The following is a 15,224-nucleotide window of genomic DNA, read 5'->3' on the forward strand; positions in this document are numbered from 1 at the left end:
CAAGAAGAACAGGTGTTAAAAATGCCAAAAAGCTAGGGACAAAGGGGTGAGATTAAACAACTTAGATTTACCTTGTGTTTCCCCTTCTCATTTTTGCAGGTATCCGAGTTGGCAGATGATTGAGGAGATGTTCTGTGACTATCAGAGTGACAGACGGCCAGGTCATCCTCTGCTGACCCCTCACCCTCTCCCTCTGAGCTCTCCTCCTCGATGCTCTCCAGCATGTGCTGGCGGTCCTCCTGAGAGTCGCCCCCCAGAGCACTGGACAGAGTCTCCATCACTTCCTGAAGCATTGAAAGGTCTTGGCTTGAGGAAACAGTCTTAAGAACCTGCAGTAGTTGCAGCTGGACGTTTGAAACGTCTGAATGATCTGTCTTCTCATGAACTTTGTCTTCCTCCGGTAGCAATTCTGGATTGTCTTGTTCCTTGTTTTTCAAACGGAGTGTGCTTTGCTTCAGCAAATCCACAAGAAGATCTGGGTGACAGCTCTCCGGAAGCCCCTGAGGTGTGTCTCTCTCACCTTTGTCTAAGGCTTGCGGCATAATCTGAGCCATAGTGATAGTGTCTTGAGTTTTTGAATTTTGTAAATTACCAACAGCCCCCTCTGTAACCGTGTCCTCCTGATCATCTATGTGTGTCTTTGGAGCATTAGAAAACACAGATGCAGCTGAAGAGGCAACATCAGATGTGAGGCTGCAGTCTGACAGGAAATCGGTAGCTACCTGTGGGTTTTCAAAAGCACACACATCGGAACTATTTCTTTTTGGCAGAACATCAGATTCTAACTCTTCTCTCATTCCAGTTTCAGACTGTCCTGACTCGATGTCTGATGATGCAGTTAGTTGATTAAAACTGCAGACTTGTCTATCAATAGGTGTATTTTCCTCATGCCTTGACACAGGGATCTGCTCAGAATCACTGAAAATGTCCTCATGTTGCATCTCTGGGGAAAGCCTCTCCGTGTGTAACTCAAGGTCATCTGCACTTCTGTGCTCCGAGTCCAACGAATCTTTACGAGTCATTACTGTTGGAGTGTAATCCTCTGAATTGTCTATATCGCAGCTCTTATGACTGATGGTATTTGATGCAGAGATTTCACTGGAAACGGCAGGTAACTGAGAAGACGAGTTCAACTGCCCATGTTTCTGACCATTTTGAGAGCATCTGGGCTCAGATTCAACACTTAAATTGCTTTCTGAATGAAGAGCTGCTTGCTGAGGTAATGTTATTCTGCTGCCATCTTCTGTAATGTTTTTGTCAGTGTTACAATCACCCTTGGAAACTGAGGTAATTGCACTTTCAACTAAATCTCTGTGCGATGAGTAATCTATACTTGGAGTTGGCTCATCGTCCAAACGTAAGCGAACAGCACTTGGGTCATTCTCCACTCTACTCTCCTCAGACAACACATTGCGGTGTGGTGAGGTCATGTCTACGTCACTCTTACCAACTGTCTGATTACCCAGTTGGGGATTGTAGCCAGCAATGAAAAATTCATCATTCGTGGGCGAGCCATCATGTTTACAAGAGAAATCCACGAGAGTCTGACTCTGTGGATTAGTGTTGCTATCGGAGGACCTGTCACTCAGGCTAAAGGGATGTGACTGGGTAGTTTCAGAAGTGTTTTCCATCACTACACCGGATACATCAGCTCTATCTGCCGGTTGGTTATTGATTAATTCCTGTGACTCAGTGTCCTCAGCCAATAAAGGCAACCTGTCTGTTTGATGGATGCACTCTGCAGTAAACTGACTCCAAGAGGCGGGTGAGATCATCATCTGAGGCTCATGAACACTAACTGAGGGAGGGGAGCTATTTGCTGTATTACTCATTTGTTCTACATTTCCTCTTGTCACACCATCTAATGCACTTCCGTACTCTTTCTCCTCATCCTCATCTGTGAAATCAAGCACCATAGCAGCAGCCTTCTTTTCAGGTGGCTGCTGTGTTTTTTCAGCTTCATCCATATAAATTAACCCCAGATTACGGTCAACTGACATACTCTGGCTACTCTTTTCTCCTGGGGAAAAGATGGCTGTGGAGTCTAAGTTAAAGCTCTTAACAGCATCAGGGGCTAATGTAGACTCCAACGACTCACCAATAGGAATGGAGCTATCAGATCTTGACGGGCTGTGCTGTTCCACTGACGGAATAACAATATTTGAGGATATGGATCCATCTGACAGTGCCTGTTTTAAAACAGACATTGTGACTTCCTCATCACCTGCATCGCTTTCATCCGACAGCAGGTCAAGCACTCTCAGTAGAGTCATTTCGTCAACCAGGCCCTTACTAAGAGCTAACTCCAGGTCATAACGTCTCCCTGAGGTGACATCTAAAATGCCCCCTTCCTCGATTTGTGCTTTCAGAACACGAACAACATAGTCTTGCTCACTTTCGCTCTCCATAAAATCCTCAGAGCATAAACTCTCAGTTGGGTATGTATCGATACTCTGTGGTTCACTGCATAGTGACTCAGCATCACAGAGCGGTAGATTCTGAGGTCCATGCATCCTGGAAGGTGAGTCAACATTTCTACTTTCCACAGAACATAACCTGGGAAGGACTGAAACCCCAGGAGAACTTGGTCTATCTAGACCTTCACTAACATCACCTCCCACATCAACCTGTACAACACTTCCACAAATTCTCTCTTCTGACTTTGCCCACATGCTCATATATGTGGTTTTCTCCCCTCTATCAGTCTGTGTGGTATCAGAAGATTCCTCAAAAGGATCTTGTTTTAGAGCCTTGTCGTGTGTATAATATGTATTTTCATCAAAGGTAATCATCCCTCCACTGGCTGAGGACGCAAAGTCACAAGGATTGGGGGTGTGTTGCGTGTTCTCATCAAAGGTAATTCTTCCTTTGCCAGATGAAACAAAATCATGAGGATCGAGAGCACGCTGTGCGCTTTCATCAAAGGCGGTTTGTCCACCAGCTGAGAAAGTAAAATCATAAGGATCAGAGGCGTGTTGTGTGTTCTCATCAAAGGTGAGTCTTCCACTGGCTGAGGAAACAGAATCATGAGGATCAAATGAGTCCGTGTTTTCGCCAAAGGTAATTCTCCCACTGGCCGAGGAAGAAAAATCAGGGGTATCAAGATCGCGATGTGTGTTTTCATCAACGTTTATTCTTCCACTGGTTGTGGAAGTGAAATCATCAGGACCAACGGTGTGTTGTGCATTTTTGTCAAAGGTAATTCTTCCACTGACAGAGGAAGAAATATCACCAGGATCATATGCGTGTTGTATGTTTTCGAAGCCAGTTCTACCACTGGCCGAGGAAGCTGATCCGTCAAAATCAAGTTTGTGTTTTGAGTTTTCACCAAAGGCAATTCTACCACTGCCAGAAGAAATAAAATCATGAGGATCGAGAATGTGGTCTGTGTTTTCATCAAAGGTAATTCTTCCACCAGCTGCGGAAGAAAAATCGCAAGGACTAGTGGTGCGTTGTGCGTTTTCAAAGGTAATTCTTCCACTGGTGGAGGAAGAAAAATCATCAGGATTACATGTGTGTTGTTTGTTTTCATCAAAGGTAATTCTTCCACTGCCAGAAGAAACAAAATCACGAGTAGAAAGAGCACGTTCTATGTTATTGTCTAAGGTAATTGTTCCAGTGGCAGAGGAAGAAAAATCACAGGGATCAAATGTGTGTTGTGTGTTTTCATCGCAAGTACTTCTTCCACCAGTCGAGGAAACACAGTCACGAGGATCAGAGGTGTGGTACGTGTTTTCAACTACTGTAATTCTTCCATTGGCTGAGGAAGAAAAACCACAGGGGACAATGGTGTGTTGTGTGTTTTCACTGAAGGTAATTCTTCCATTATCAGACAAAACAAAATCATGCGGATCATGAGTATGTTGTGCATTGTCATCAAAGGTGATTCTTCCACCAGCCAAAGAAGTAAAATCATAAGGATCAGAGGTGTGCTGTGTGTTTTCATCAAAGGTGATTCTTCCATTGCCAGATAAAACAAAATCATTATGATCAAGAGCGTGTTCTGTGTTTTTATCAAAGGTAATTCTTCCAGTGGCAGAGGAAGAAAAATCATGAGGATCAAGTGCGTGTTGTGCGTTTGCATCAAAGGTAATTCCTCCGCTGGCTGAGGAAGGAAAATCACGGGGGTCGAATGTGTGTTGTGTGTTTTCAGTGATGGTAATTCTTCCGTTGCCAGAAGAAACAAAACCATGAGGATCAAGAGCACGCTGTGTGTTCTTATCAAAGGTGATTCTTCCACTGGCAGAGGAGGAAAAATCATCATCAGGATCAGAGGTGTGTTTTGCGTTTTCACTGTAGGTAATTCTTCCAGGGCCAGAGGAAATAAAATCACGAGAATCAAATTTGTGTTCATCTGTTTCCTCATTTATGCGCAGTGGTTCGCCTAAATCTGACTGTTTGCCAATATTTAAAGTCAGACAACTCACATTTTTCTCTCTGTTCTCAGAAAATAGCAGATCATCAAGAAAGATTTTGACTGTCTTACTCAGTTGTGTGTCAAGTATGAGGACCCTCTGTCCAGACTTTGGATCAATGTAACTGTTGAGTATTAGGTAGGAAATGAATAACTGCCTTGCCTCTGCTGGAGTAGGGATGTTGTCAACTTGTAAGCATTCTGCCGCATGGTAGCATCCATCGATTGTGAGTTTTTTATACATGAGCCAAGATGAAAACTTTTCATTAAGGTCATCAACATCGGGGGCATCGTCAGGAATTTCTATAGACTTCAAAAGCTCTGCTGTATAACTGTCAATCAAACCATTTTGGACGGCGAAGGTGATGTCTACTATCTCTGAACTGCCTGGAATGTAAAAAGCCGCTATTTTTTGCCGATTAGTGAACAACGTGCTGGTAAACTCACTGGTGGTGATCTGTTCATCGTACTGGAATGAGGTGGACACAGTTTGGATTTCCCCAGAGTGCGGCAACACAAGTCCCATAAACTGCTGCTGATTTCCAAGCACAACAAGTGTGCTGTTAGACATCATCATATCACACTGAACAGCTGCATCAACCTGTAGCCTGTCACTGTTCTGGGGGGTTTGGAGGTTCCTAGTGTCCTGTGACACTTCAGCACTTACATTTTGGCCTTCTTTTAAGTCACCTACATCAACCTGAGGTCCTAATAGCCTTGACATGTTCTCCTGCTCACTTGAACCCTCACAATCAGACCTTAGGGTGTTGATATTCCTTCCTGGTGTAAGTGATTTATTTCTGCTGAGGCATTTTAAGATCAGTCTACTGGCCTCACAAGGTTCATCCTCCTGCTCAGGCTCTAGGGGTGACACATTTTGGACACTGCTAGGGTTTCTCATTTCTTGACAAGTCTTTTGTCCCTCAAGAATCTCTGCATAGACAGAAGTAGATATTAAACCACTCTGAAATGCATTCTCTAGGGTAAGTGTGTTCCCTGTGTAGCAAACCTTCACTCCATCGCTGTCTTGTTTGACCTCTATCACCTTGATGACAAGGTCTTCACATGCAGGTCTTTCCCTAGCTGCTGTTATGTCAGAGAGGGGCGCTGAGGAGGCCTGTGAGCTGTGTATGCACTTATTTGCATCACTGTAAATGAGATCTTGTTTGAGAGCGTCAGAAGTCAGGAGCTGGGCCTCTGGAAGAGCGCTCCAAATCATCTTATCAGTAGGGCAACTGATGATGTCAGTCCCAAGCAAACCAACCCAATCATCCTGCAGAAAAAAAAGACAAAATGAATGGATTGGATTTAACTCCTAGAGAAATCTGTATTATTAATGTAAAAATTCAAACTTCAAATATTCAAAAGCAAGACAAAATATGTACTCACCACCACACAAACACGGGCATATTAAAACATCATGTGCACAAGTGCAAGACTGCATCAGGGTTGCAACAGGAGAGTGATGATTAATACACTTAAAGCTATCATGCATCTGGGATAGCAGTTTCCAGCATCTTGCAAAAAGAGGGTTGTTAGTCACATCACATACTGTGGTGTTATCTGTTATAATAATCCTAAACTTTAAGAGAACTAAAGCACATTGATAACAGTGAAATGTAAGACCAAAGCCGGGCGCGACTAAGCATGTTCACAGCATACGTGGATTTTCTGTTTCAATTGTACAAATTCTGTTTTCTGACCCAGTGTAAGCGATGCAAAAGAGAACTGCTGACACTGTACTGAGATGGGGGGGAAAAAGGTTAGTCATGCAGTTGAACATCAGGTGGCACTGTTTTCTAACACATTGAAAGACACAAACGCAATCCACTCAGTGGAACAAAGAGCCCAGTGTCCAACCTCTTCTGCAGAGGTTGTCTGGTCTGAACACTGCTGGGAGAGTTCACTGTATGCCTGGTTGAGAGCCTTCAGCTGCTCCTGGGCCTGCTCTCTCTCCTCTTCTGTCATTCTGTAAGGCAAACAAACAATGAGGATGAGAGTTTTAATAGTGGATAAAGGATTTTGCATATGCATCACAGCCACTTTGCTTACTTGTCACTGTGTTTGTTCAGCATCATTTGTGTGGCTCTCAGTGCCTCTGCTATTTGTTCCTTCTTAGTGACCATTTCCTCAACTGAGACCTAAAACATCAAACAGAGAAATATTAATACTTTAACTTTTCAAAGTAAAAATGTGACTGAAAAATGACTGAATAGATGTGTTGTAGGTTGCAGGAAGATACATAACAAACAAAGTAAAATATAAACTCCTGTCCATATCAACGCAATCCAATAGAACTTAATAAAACGTTGACTTTCTCAAACATAAAGGCTAGGAAGAAGACTTTCAAAGCTATGGTCAGTTAAAGGACATGATTTTTAATATTAAATGTTGGACTGCAGAGGGTGTAAATATTGTCCGGTCCTTTAAATTGAGAGACAGAATATCAAAAAGACTTGTGTTAAGAAACAGGGGGAGAGACTGTTCTATAATACATAAAATTAGGAAGTCAAAAGCTTTCATTATTACATTGCAACTGTTGTGTTGGATCATGTACAAAAAGGTGAATTAAACATTACTTTACTTATATGTATTGAACAGGGCTAATGTAAATACTGGAATAACTGGCAAGACAGTTTAAATAATTTTATCTATGTAAAATACACATAGATGAGCTCCGTTTTAGTCACTGGTTTTAACTCATACACTCACTGGCCACGGACATGCAAACCAAGTTGCAGATATACATCACGTCATGCCATGCCAGTATGGCTTTTTGGAAATTTATCATAGTTTCCTTAATGCATGTATATGATCTTTTCTCTTCTTTTACAATGGACAGAGAAAATGCCAATCAATAAAAAGCCCTTCCTTCAAGATTCATTCTGATACTTTTCAGTACTATTACATTATATGATCATTACAATTGATTTTTGTTCCAAATTCAATTCAATTACCAATTATCTTTATTTATATTGAATAATGACAGCTTTGGACAGTATGTGTTATGTACAGAGAGACAGCCCAAACATCTGAGCTTCATTTTAATATTTTCATAACCTGTGGGTCTTATTCAATTTATTAGTCTGTGAGGTTGTAAGTATGAGGTGCTTGTGCAACTTGATCATTTGGTGCTATTGAATCAAATGAATAATAAAGAATACAAAATAATACCTTTATGATACCAAGAAAACGGGGTATCGATATGATAATAAGTTATTACAACCACTGCCTACTGTATAATGTAAAATATATAAGTAAAATGAATTTTTAAAAAATGATAAGAGTTTTTATTAGAAATCATACATGATGACAGCAAAAAGCTGTGATATCATTTTGATTAGAAAACAGAATAAAACGAAGAATTGGATAATGTACAACAATCTTGTGGCAGCAGATTAAACCAGTACATACCAAAAGCATAAAAATCAATACATATTGTTTACCTGGGGTTTATTAGAAGCATCTGTGTTGGCATTGCTATCTCTGAGAGCATTCCCATCATTGTTCACAGTCTGTTTCACATTGGACATCCAGTGCAACAGTTTGCTAACTTTATCACCATGCTCTCTCTTCTCCTCATCAACAGACCTCTACAATCAGAACAGATGAGTTTTCAACAATATTATTAAAATAATACTTAATGTGGGAATCCTGAAAAGGAGAAACATTGTACGACTACATGTGTTAACAGACTATCAAAGCTTAAGAAACATTGTCAGTTCCATCAAATGCACAATTCATGTGTCAAGCATTCAACTGAGAAAATAAGATTAACTCCATTGCTAAACATGAAACCAAAGAAAATCAAATTTGCAGATTTTGATTTCATGCTATGGACAACCACATATTTACAAATGTTTATTGTCGATATGCCCAAATGTAATGAAATGTTGATTTGGCTCCAAAACCAAGAACTTTTGTTGCCTCCAGTAAGCGTAACCCTGTATGGCAGTCATACACACTTCTTTCAAGTGCCTCTCTGAAAGTGATTCTTCTCTTGGTCTTTGGACAGGTGAGACTTTTGGTGTGGAACTTCTCATCTTTGAGTACTGTGGCAGTAACTTTGTCAACAAGGCCGCTCTGAATGACTTCCTCAAGTGAGACTCTATCATGAGTGTCAGGATTAATCAATCCTCCAGTAAGGAGCTGGAACTCGATACAGCGAAACCCGGCATCATTTGGGAAGAGACTTTCTTGAATGGCTTGGGGAATAGACAACGTCTTTGCAGTCTTTGGTTGAACAATGCCATTAAATGCTTGTTCAAACAGTTGGAGCTGCTGACTCAGTGCTTCATCTACAAGGCCTCTTTTGACAGCCTCAGAGACTGGAACTTTCTCCCCTGAAGAGGGATCGCAAAGACCTCCAGTGCAGGCCTGAGCCTCCAACAGCCTTATGGTAGTGGTTCTATCAGTAAAGCCCTGTTGAAAACCCTGAAGAACTGACAGCCTCTTTTTCCGAGTGATGTCCCAGAAGCCAGCAATGGGGCTGTTAACATCATCCACAACCACCATTCTTGAAAATATAAGGTCTGCAAGCTCACAGATACTAAGAAGCCCTTGGCAATAGCTGTCAAGCTCAGATTTCTCAAGAAACCTCTGACTTAGAGCAGACTCTAGACAAAGTTGTCGGCCACTTCTGACATCAGTGATGATGTGAGTTGGGCTTCCAATGGCATCAACTACAGACTTTTCATGCCATTCACATTCCTGCTTTGACAGAAACAGATATGTCTTCTTGTCAATGTATTTCCCCTTGTATGCTTCGTACGCTGACATTTCTGTGCCACAGCTGCTGTTGACAACAGACACTCTGTGAGGACTCGTGGGAGAAGTGTTAGTTAGATGCCTATCACCAAAGGGGAAGAGAAACACACAGCCATCGATGTCGTAAAGGCATGTCTTGAGTATTTCAGAGTAGTATGCTTTCTGTCCAGTGTCAGGGTTATGGAAACCTTTAGGGTTGCTGACTGGATCGTACAAACCCTCCAGAGTTTCCTTGTTTAAAAGACCCTGATCAACAGCAATGCTGGCTGGTACCCTGACACCAATCTGTGGGTTGATCAGTCCTCCAGATGAAACTTGGACTTCAAGGATCTTCTTGCCTTTGTATCTATCAAGAACCCTTTCCTCAATTGCCTGAAACACAGACAGCTTTTTGCCAGCATGGGCATAGCCACTGACAGCTTTCTCCGCCTCTATCAGTTTATCTTGCAGACTTGTCCCTATAATACCTATTGCCAGAGCCTCAGCAACTGAGTGTGTTTGTCCTGTGGCCAGGTCTGTAAGGCTTCCTGTTGCAGCCTGAGCTTCAAGAAACTCATGTGCATAAGTTTTTGCTAGGAAGCCCTTCTCAGCAGCCTCTAGAAAGGATATCTTTTTCTTACTGGATTCCACATACACTCCAGCAATGGTAGCGGGTTTACCAGTATATTGAGCAAGCACTTCCTCCATTGTTATGAAACCCATCTCCAACTTACGCAGAACCTGTCCATCCAAGAGCTTGAATTTGATTAAGTCTTGAATACCTGTGCTGCCTTCGAGCATTTGAGACGTTGAATATGTCACACTCAATTTCCCCCCACTGTCTGCTGAACCTTTCTCTGCCATGTTTACGGTTTCATGAGTCTCTTTGGTCTGATAGATTCTTGTCTTTGTACTTTGACTTTTATTTGGTCGTTGTTCTGTTAGTCCACACAGAGCCATGTATCCTTGTGTTGTCACAGTCATGCGCTCATCAGGTTTGATTTGGCTCTTTAACACATTTTGCATGTCTTTTTGTAGCAGAGCGGGACCAAAACCACTCAATGCTTTCTTTGTTGTTGAGTCATGAAGGTTTTGGCTGTGGATGGTTTCAATTTCGTCTTGTTTTACTTGTTTCAGTCCTTCAAGACTATTTTCTGTCTCCATTGTTATGACATATTTATGACTAGTTTGACTGACTTCCGGTTTATTTGTCCCCTGGTTGTCAGTTTGCATCTTGAGCTCCAATGTCAAAAGCTTTTCCTGAAGACTTTTCACTTCTTTGACGTATGACTCAATTTGTTCCTCAAGAGATCTCTCCTCATTTGCCCTGAGTTTCAGTTTCCACTCACTGTCTGTCAACAGCTGTTTAGACTTGACTGACTCCATTGACTGTTCATTACAAATGCTTTGCAAAGCACTTATTTTGGAGTTGAGTTTTAGTTTGTCTTCTTCCAGTTGGATAATTTGGGATTTTGCTTTTGACAAGTCTTGGGTGAGCTTTGATCTTTCTTCTTGCAGTTTGTCCATTTTGACCTGTAGTTGTAGCTGTTGGTCCAGTAGTTGCTTTGATTCCACAGTGGTTTGATGCACACTTTTTGTCTGGGTTGCATCATGTGTGAAATACTTCTTTAGCATTCCTGATAATTCTGCAATGTGTGCTTGTTGCTTTGACTTCTCATTGTTATTTGTGATTTCAGAGTGTAGTAAAATGAGTTTTTTCTCTATTTCAGTCCTCACTAGAAACAATTGCCTCTCATAGCCCTCTTTCTGAAGTTCTAGTTTACTCTTTAAATCCTCTAACATTTTCTTGCATTTCTCCAACTGATCTTCCTTCTGTTGGTACCTTAGCTGAAGGCCAGAGTTTTCTCTTTGCTTTTGCTCGGCTTCAGTCTGGGTACGCTGCAGCTTTTCTTTCAGTGTTCTCACTTCAGATCCCACTGAGATGTTTTTCTGTAGTGCCTCAGCTTTCTCCCTCCTGAGAATTGTATTCTCATTCTGTAGATTCGACCCGGATTTCTCAGAGCTAGAAATTATTTCTTTGATATTCACTTTATGTTTCTGAACCTCAGTTTCCATCTGCAAAACCTTGGATTCTTTTACTTGTCTTTCTCTGGTTTCTTTAGCCAATTCATCTTTGGTTCCCTTTAGGGTTATGCTTAACTCTGACATTTTCTCATTCAAGTTCTTAACTTTGCTTTCTGCTGCTTTGTTATCATTATGCAGAGCATATATCTCCTGCTTTAGACTTTCTGTCATTTTCTCTGAGCTAGTGGTCAACCCTTTAATACTGTGCTTCTGTTTGAAAAGCTCATCCTCTAATGTTTTAACTTTATTGAGATGTTTTTGATTCTCAGCAGATTCCTTTTTCAGTTCTGCATTCTTTTTCTGTATTGTCATGGTCAAATCATTAATTTCAGCATATTGCCTCTGGACTTTTTGATTTATTAAATTATTCTCAGCAAGCAATGAGTTCTGCTCTGATCTCAGAGTTGTTATTTCTTTCTCGTAGCTTACAATATTTGAATTGAGTCCTTTCATTTTCTGCTGCAGTTCGGTCATTTTCTTAACCTCCTCACTGTAATCCTGTATCTTAATTTGAAGGTCATGGGAGCTCTGGGACTTCTTATGAAGTTCCTCCTCAAAAATTCTGATCTGTGATTTGGTGCCCTCCACTTGAGATTTTAGGATTCTGATTTGTTGCTCCTTGCTGTCAGTTTCCATTGTCACATGATCAAGTTCAGCTCTTACATTCTTCAGATTATTTTCCATCTCTGTGTTTATCTGTTTCAACTCATCTACTTTCTTTTGCAGTTGAGAAACAACAATTTCACTATTTGCAAGTTCTTCTTCTAGATTTTTACATTTGAGTTGGGACACCTGCTCAGACCTCTTCATTACTGTATTTTCCTCCTTTGCTGTTTGAAGCTGCTGCCTCCAGCTTTCTATCTCTCTCTTCAAAGACTTTATCTTATGCTCAGAAATTAATTTCTCTTTTTCCAATGACTCTGTTTGAATCTGAAGACCTTGAATATCACCATCAAAAGAGACATTTATCCTTGTCAACTCATTGCATTTAAACTTCAACTGATCTATTACTGTCTGCTTCGAAGCTACCTCTTCTTCTAAGCTGCTAATCTTAAAAATGTTGTCCTGATCTGAGGAGCTTTTCTTATGCAGTTCGCCCTGGGTGATCTTCAACTGCTCTTTAAGGCCTTCAACTTCTGTGCTTTGGAAGAAAGTGTTTTGTTCCAGGGCAGACTTTGCTCTTTGGAGAGATTTGATTTCCTCTTGAAGTTCACTTATGGATTTTTTCATGTTCAATATGTCCTGCTGGAACTCATCTGATCTCTGCCTCATGCTGATCCGCTCACTCTCCATATCCATCTGAAGTTTCTTCATTCTGTTATTGCTGTCATCCAGCAGCTTTTTGTAACTTTGTGCCTTCTCCTCAGCAATTTCTGCTCTTTTCTGGACCAGGACTAGTTCTTCTAGTTTCTGCTGCAGGGCCTCCACCATCACGCGGCCATTTTGAGTAACTGCAGATGAGTCAGGCTCACTGTTGACTGTTGATTGACTGTCAGTTGCTAATGGCTGTTGAGCTACGTCATTTGCTTTAGCCTGGGCTTGGCTTTGCAACTCTTCCTCAGTACCTTCCTCCACAACTGTTTCTCTCTTAAGTTTGGTGCCCTGTTTCTCAAGATCTGGGTCATCATTTGTTTTCTTCAAGAGGTCTTCTAGTTTCCCCTGAGCTAAAGACCATTTGGCCTCTAACTGCTCAATTATCAGTTTTGTGTGACTTAACTCCTGCTCAGTGGCAGCTTTATCTGTGATGGCGATCTCTAATTTAGTGTGATACTGATGAACGTCGTGCTCAAGCTGCGACTTCTGAAAGTTTAGATCCTCAATTGTCTTCTGTTGTGTGTCTACTTCTCCCTCCAACTTTTCCAGCTGTGCTTGTCTTTCAGCCAGCAAAGCCTCCTGGTCATGGACCCGTTGCTTAAGTTGACTAATCTCTACTTCCCCTGCAGCTTTTTGGAGCTCCACGCTCTCTGTCCTTTTTGCATTTTCTGCTCGTTCAAAAGCTTTTGTGGTCTATAATACAAAGAAGATAAGTCATCTACTGCTTTATACTTAATTTAAAATTCAAAAAAAGATTGCATGAAATATTACTTCTTACCAGTGCACTGCAGCAACATTAAGCAATCTCTCCAGGAATTTGCAATTTCAAGGCTGCATGATTTTTTATTTTACTAAAAATACTGTGGAGGGTTGAAATGATCAACATTGGCTAAATTAACAACATGATCTTAGATGTATTTAAGATCATTTTAATACTACTTGTAACTCTGATATCAAACTTGTAACAGTCAGGTTTTCAACAAACAGGTGTGAGATTACATCTCAGCACCGATACTAGACATAATAATACTAGACAAACTCCTGGAGAAGCTGTATTTTTCCCACAGAAAGGCCAACATGAGAAAGACTTTCTGTCGAAGAATAAAAAGCATGTCCCAGTCACCAGCGATAAGGAGTTTCCCTGCGTGCAAACATGCACTGCTTTCCTGCATTTTCATTGCTTCTTTTGTGTTGTAAAGAAGCAATTTACCTCTAGTCACGATAAGCTGACTATATACTGCATATATTTATTGGAACCCATGGAGGAAGTCAAGAGGGGTAAGAAGGAAATATACTGTAGGTGTCTTAGTGAGGTAGTAAAACATGTTGATGCAAAAACAGAACATCTAGGAATCATGCAAAGGTGAAGAAGGTGAAGAAACATTTTGCATGATACATTTCAGCAGCCACAAAGCCCCAAAAGTCTCATGTGCTGCATGACTAACTGTAAATGCAGAGAGTACGAGTGTCTCACCTCCTCCTCTTCGGTTCTCTTAAGTGTTTCGCTGGCAAACTTCACATAATGCGTCATGAGAGTCACAAGAGCGGTGTAACGGGTTCGCAAATCCATGAACTGTAAAATTAAAGACAAAAAAAAGTAGTTATTACGCATTTCCTGCAGCATAGAGCACAACTCCCCTGACGAAGATAGATTTACCTCCTGTTGAATGGCGTCAGAAGAGCTCTGCATCCGCCGTTTCTTGAGAGGGGATTTATGTTGGGAGTCAACCATTGCCCTGAAGGTCATCAGCTGAAGTTCATAATCCTAAAAAAAAAGATGTATGTGTAAGGATAAAAAGGTAGTGTTAATTTCATTATATTCTTAGATCATTGTCAACAAAATTGTCAAAACGTAACAAATTGTCATTATAATCGCGCAAAAATGCAAATCAATACAGTGTCTAAACAAAATGAATGAAATGAATTGAAATAAATGAGTTTACCTTAATGGAAGATGAGTACTGTTCTGAGTACTTCTGACACTCGTCCATTTTACTCTGTTTTTGTTCAATTTCAGCAACAAGGACCTGAGAAACAAAGACATTATCTAAATACATAATTCTACACTTTATGGTGTCTTTATCTCAGTGTGACAAAGCTCAGTCTTGTTCTACCTTTTGTTTATTTAACAGCTCAGCCAGTGCCTTGCTATCTTCGGGCTTGTTTTCTTGAGCCTTTAGCTGTGCCGCTTCCATTTCCGTTATCCACTCATCAAGACTGCTGTAAGAGTCTCTGTAGTGTTTCAGTGATTTGCTGATGCCATCCAGGTCCCGGAGCCTGAGAATTCAAGATGACCTCAATGAGAAATACTTACTTTCACAATACTTTCACACCTAATGTTGTTATTTTAATCTTGTAGTGTAAAGAAATCTCAAAAAAGGACTAACCTGCTATCAATCTGGGAGTGAACGTTCTGCCATCTTTCACTCAGCTGATCAGCTTTTTCCTTGTGCCAGTCGAGGTCAAAGTCACGCTCATTGTGAGTCTTGAACATGCGGTCACTGATCACTCTTGCTTTCTGAAGCTCATCCTCCATGTCATGGAACACCTCCCGCTGCTCATCGATCTCTGACCGCCATTGCTACAAGAAGAGAGATAAACAATCACTCGGAAAGAAATGAAACTGGTGCCAATATTGGTAAAGAGTTTTTGCTAAATGGTCCAT

At 41.1% G+C, this 15,224-nt stretch overlaps 1 protein-coding gene across 2 annotated transcripts in view; it reads right to left on the reverse strand.

Moving 5' to 3' along the window:
* Positions 1–15,224, reverse strand: part of dst (dystonin) — a 93,318-nt gene that overhangs the window by 43,446 nt on the left and 34,648 nt on the right. The window contains exons 28-35 of one of the 2 annotated variants that reach the window (XM_083988745.1): positions 14,947–15,140; positions 14,674–14,836; positions 14,503–14,586; positions 14,217–14,324; positions 14,034–14,132; positions 7,861–8,007; positions 6,467–6,555; positions 6,275–6,383 (exon numbers count right to left, since the gene is read on the reverse strand). In XM_083988745.1, coding sequence (XP_083844871.1) covers positions 6,275–6,383; positions 6,467–6,555; positions 7,861–8,007; positions 14,034–14,132; positions 14,217–14,324; positions 14,503–14,586; positions 14,674–14,836; positions 14,947–15,140 — 993 coding nt within the window. Of the gene's footprint in view, positions 1–71; positions 1,693–6,274; positions 6,384–6,466; positions 6,556–7,860; positions 8,008–14,033; positions 14,133–14,216; positions 14,325–14,502; positions 14,587–14,673; positions 14,837–14,946; positions 15,141–15,224 lie in introns of those variants that run through there. The other variant, XM_083988744.1, reaches the window with a different exon arrangement.

Source organism: Trachurus trachurus (assembly GCF_905171665.1).
Source record: "Trachurus trachurus genome assembly, chromosome: 15".
NCBI classification, from domain to species: Eukaryota; Metazoa; Chordata; class Actinopteri; order Carangiformes; family Carangidae; genus Trachurus; species Trachurus trachurus.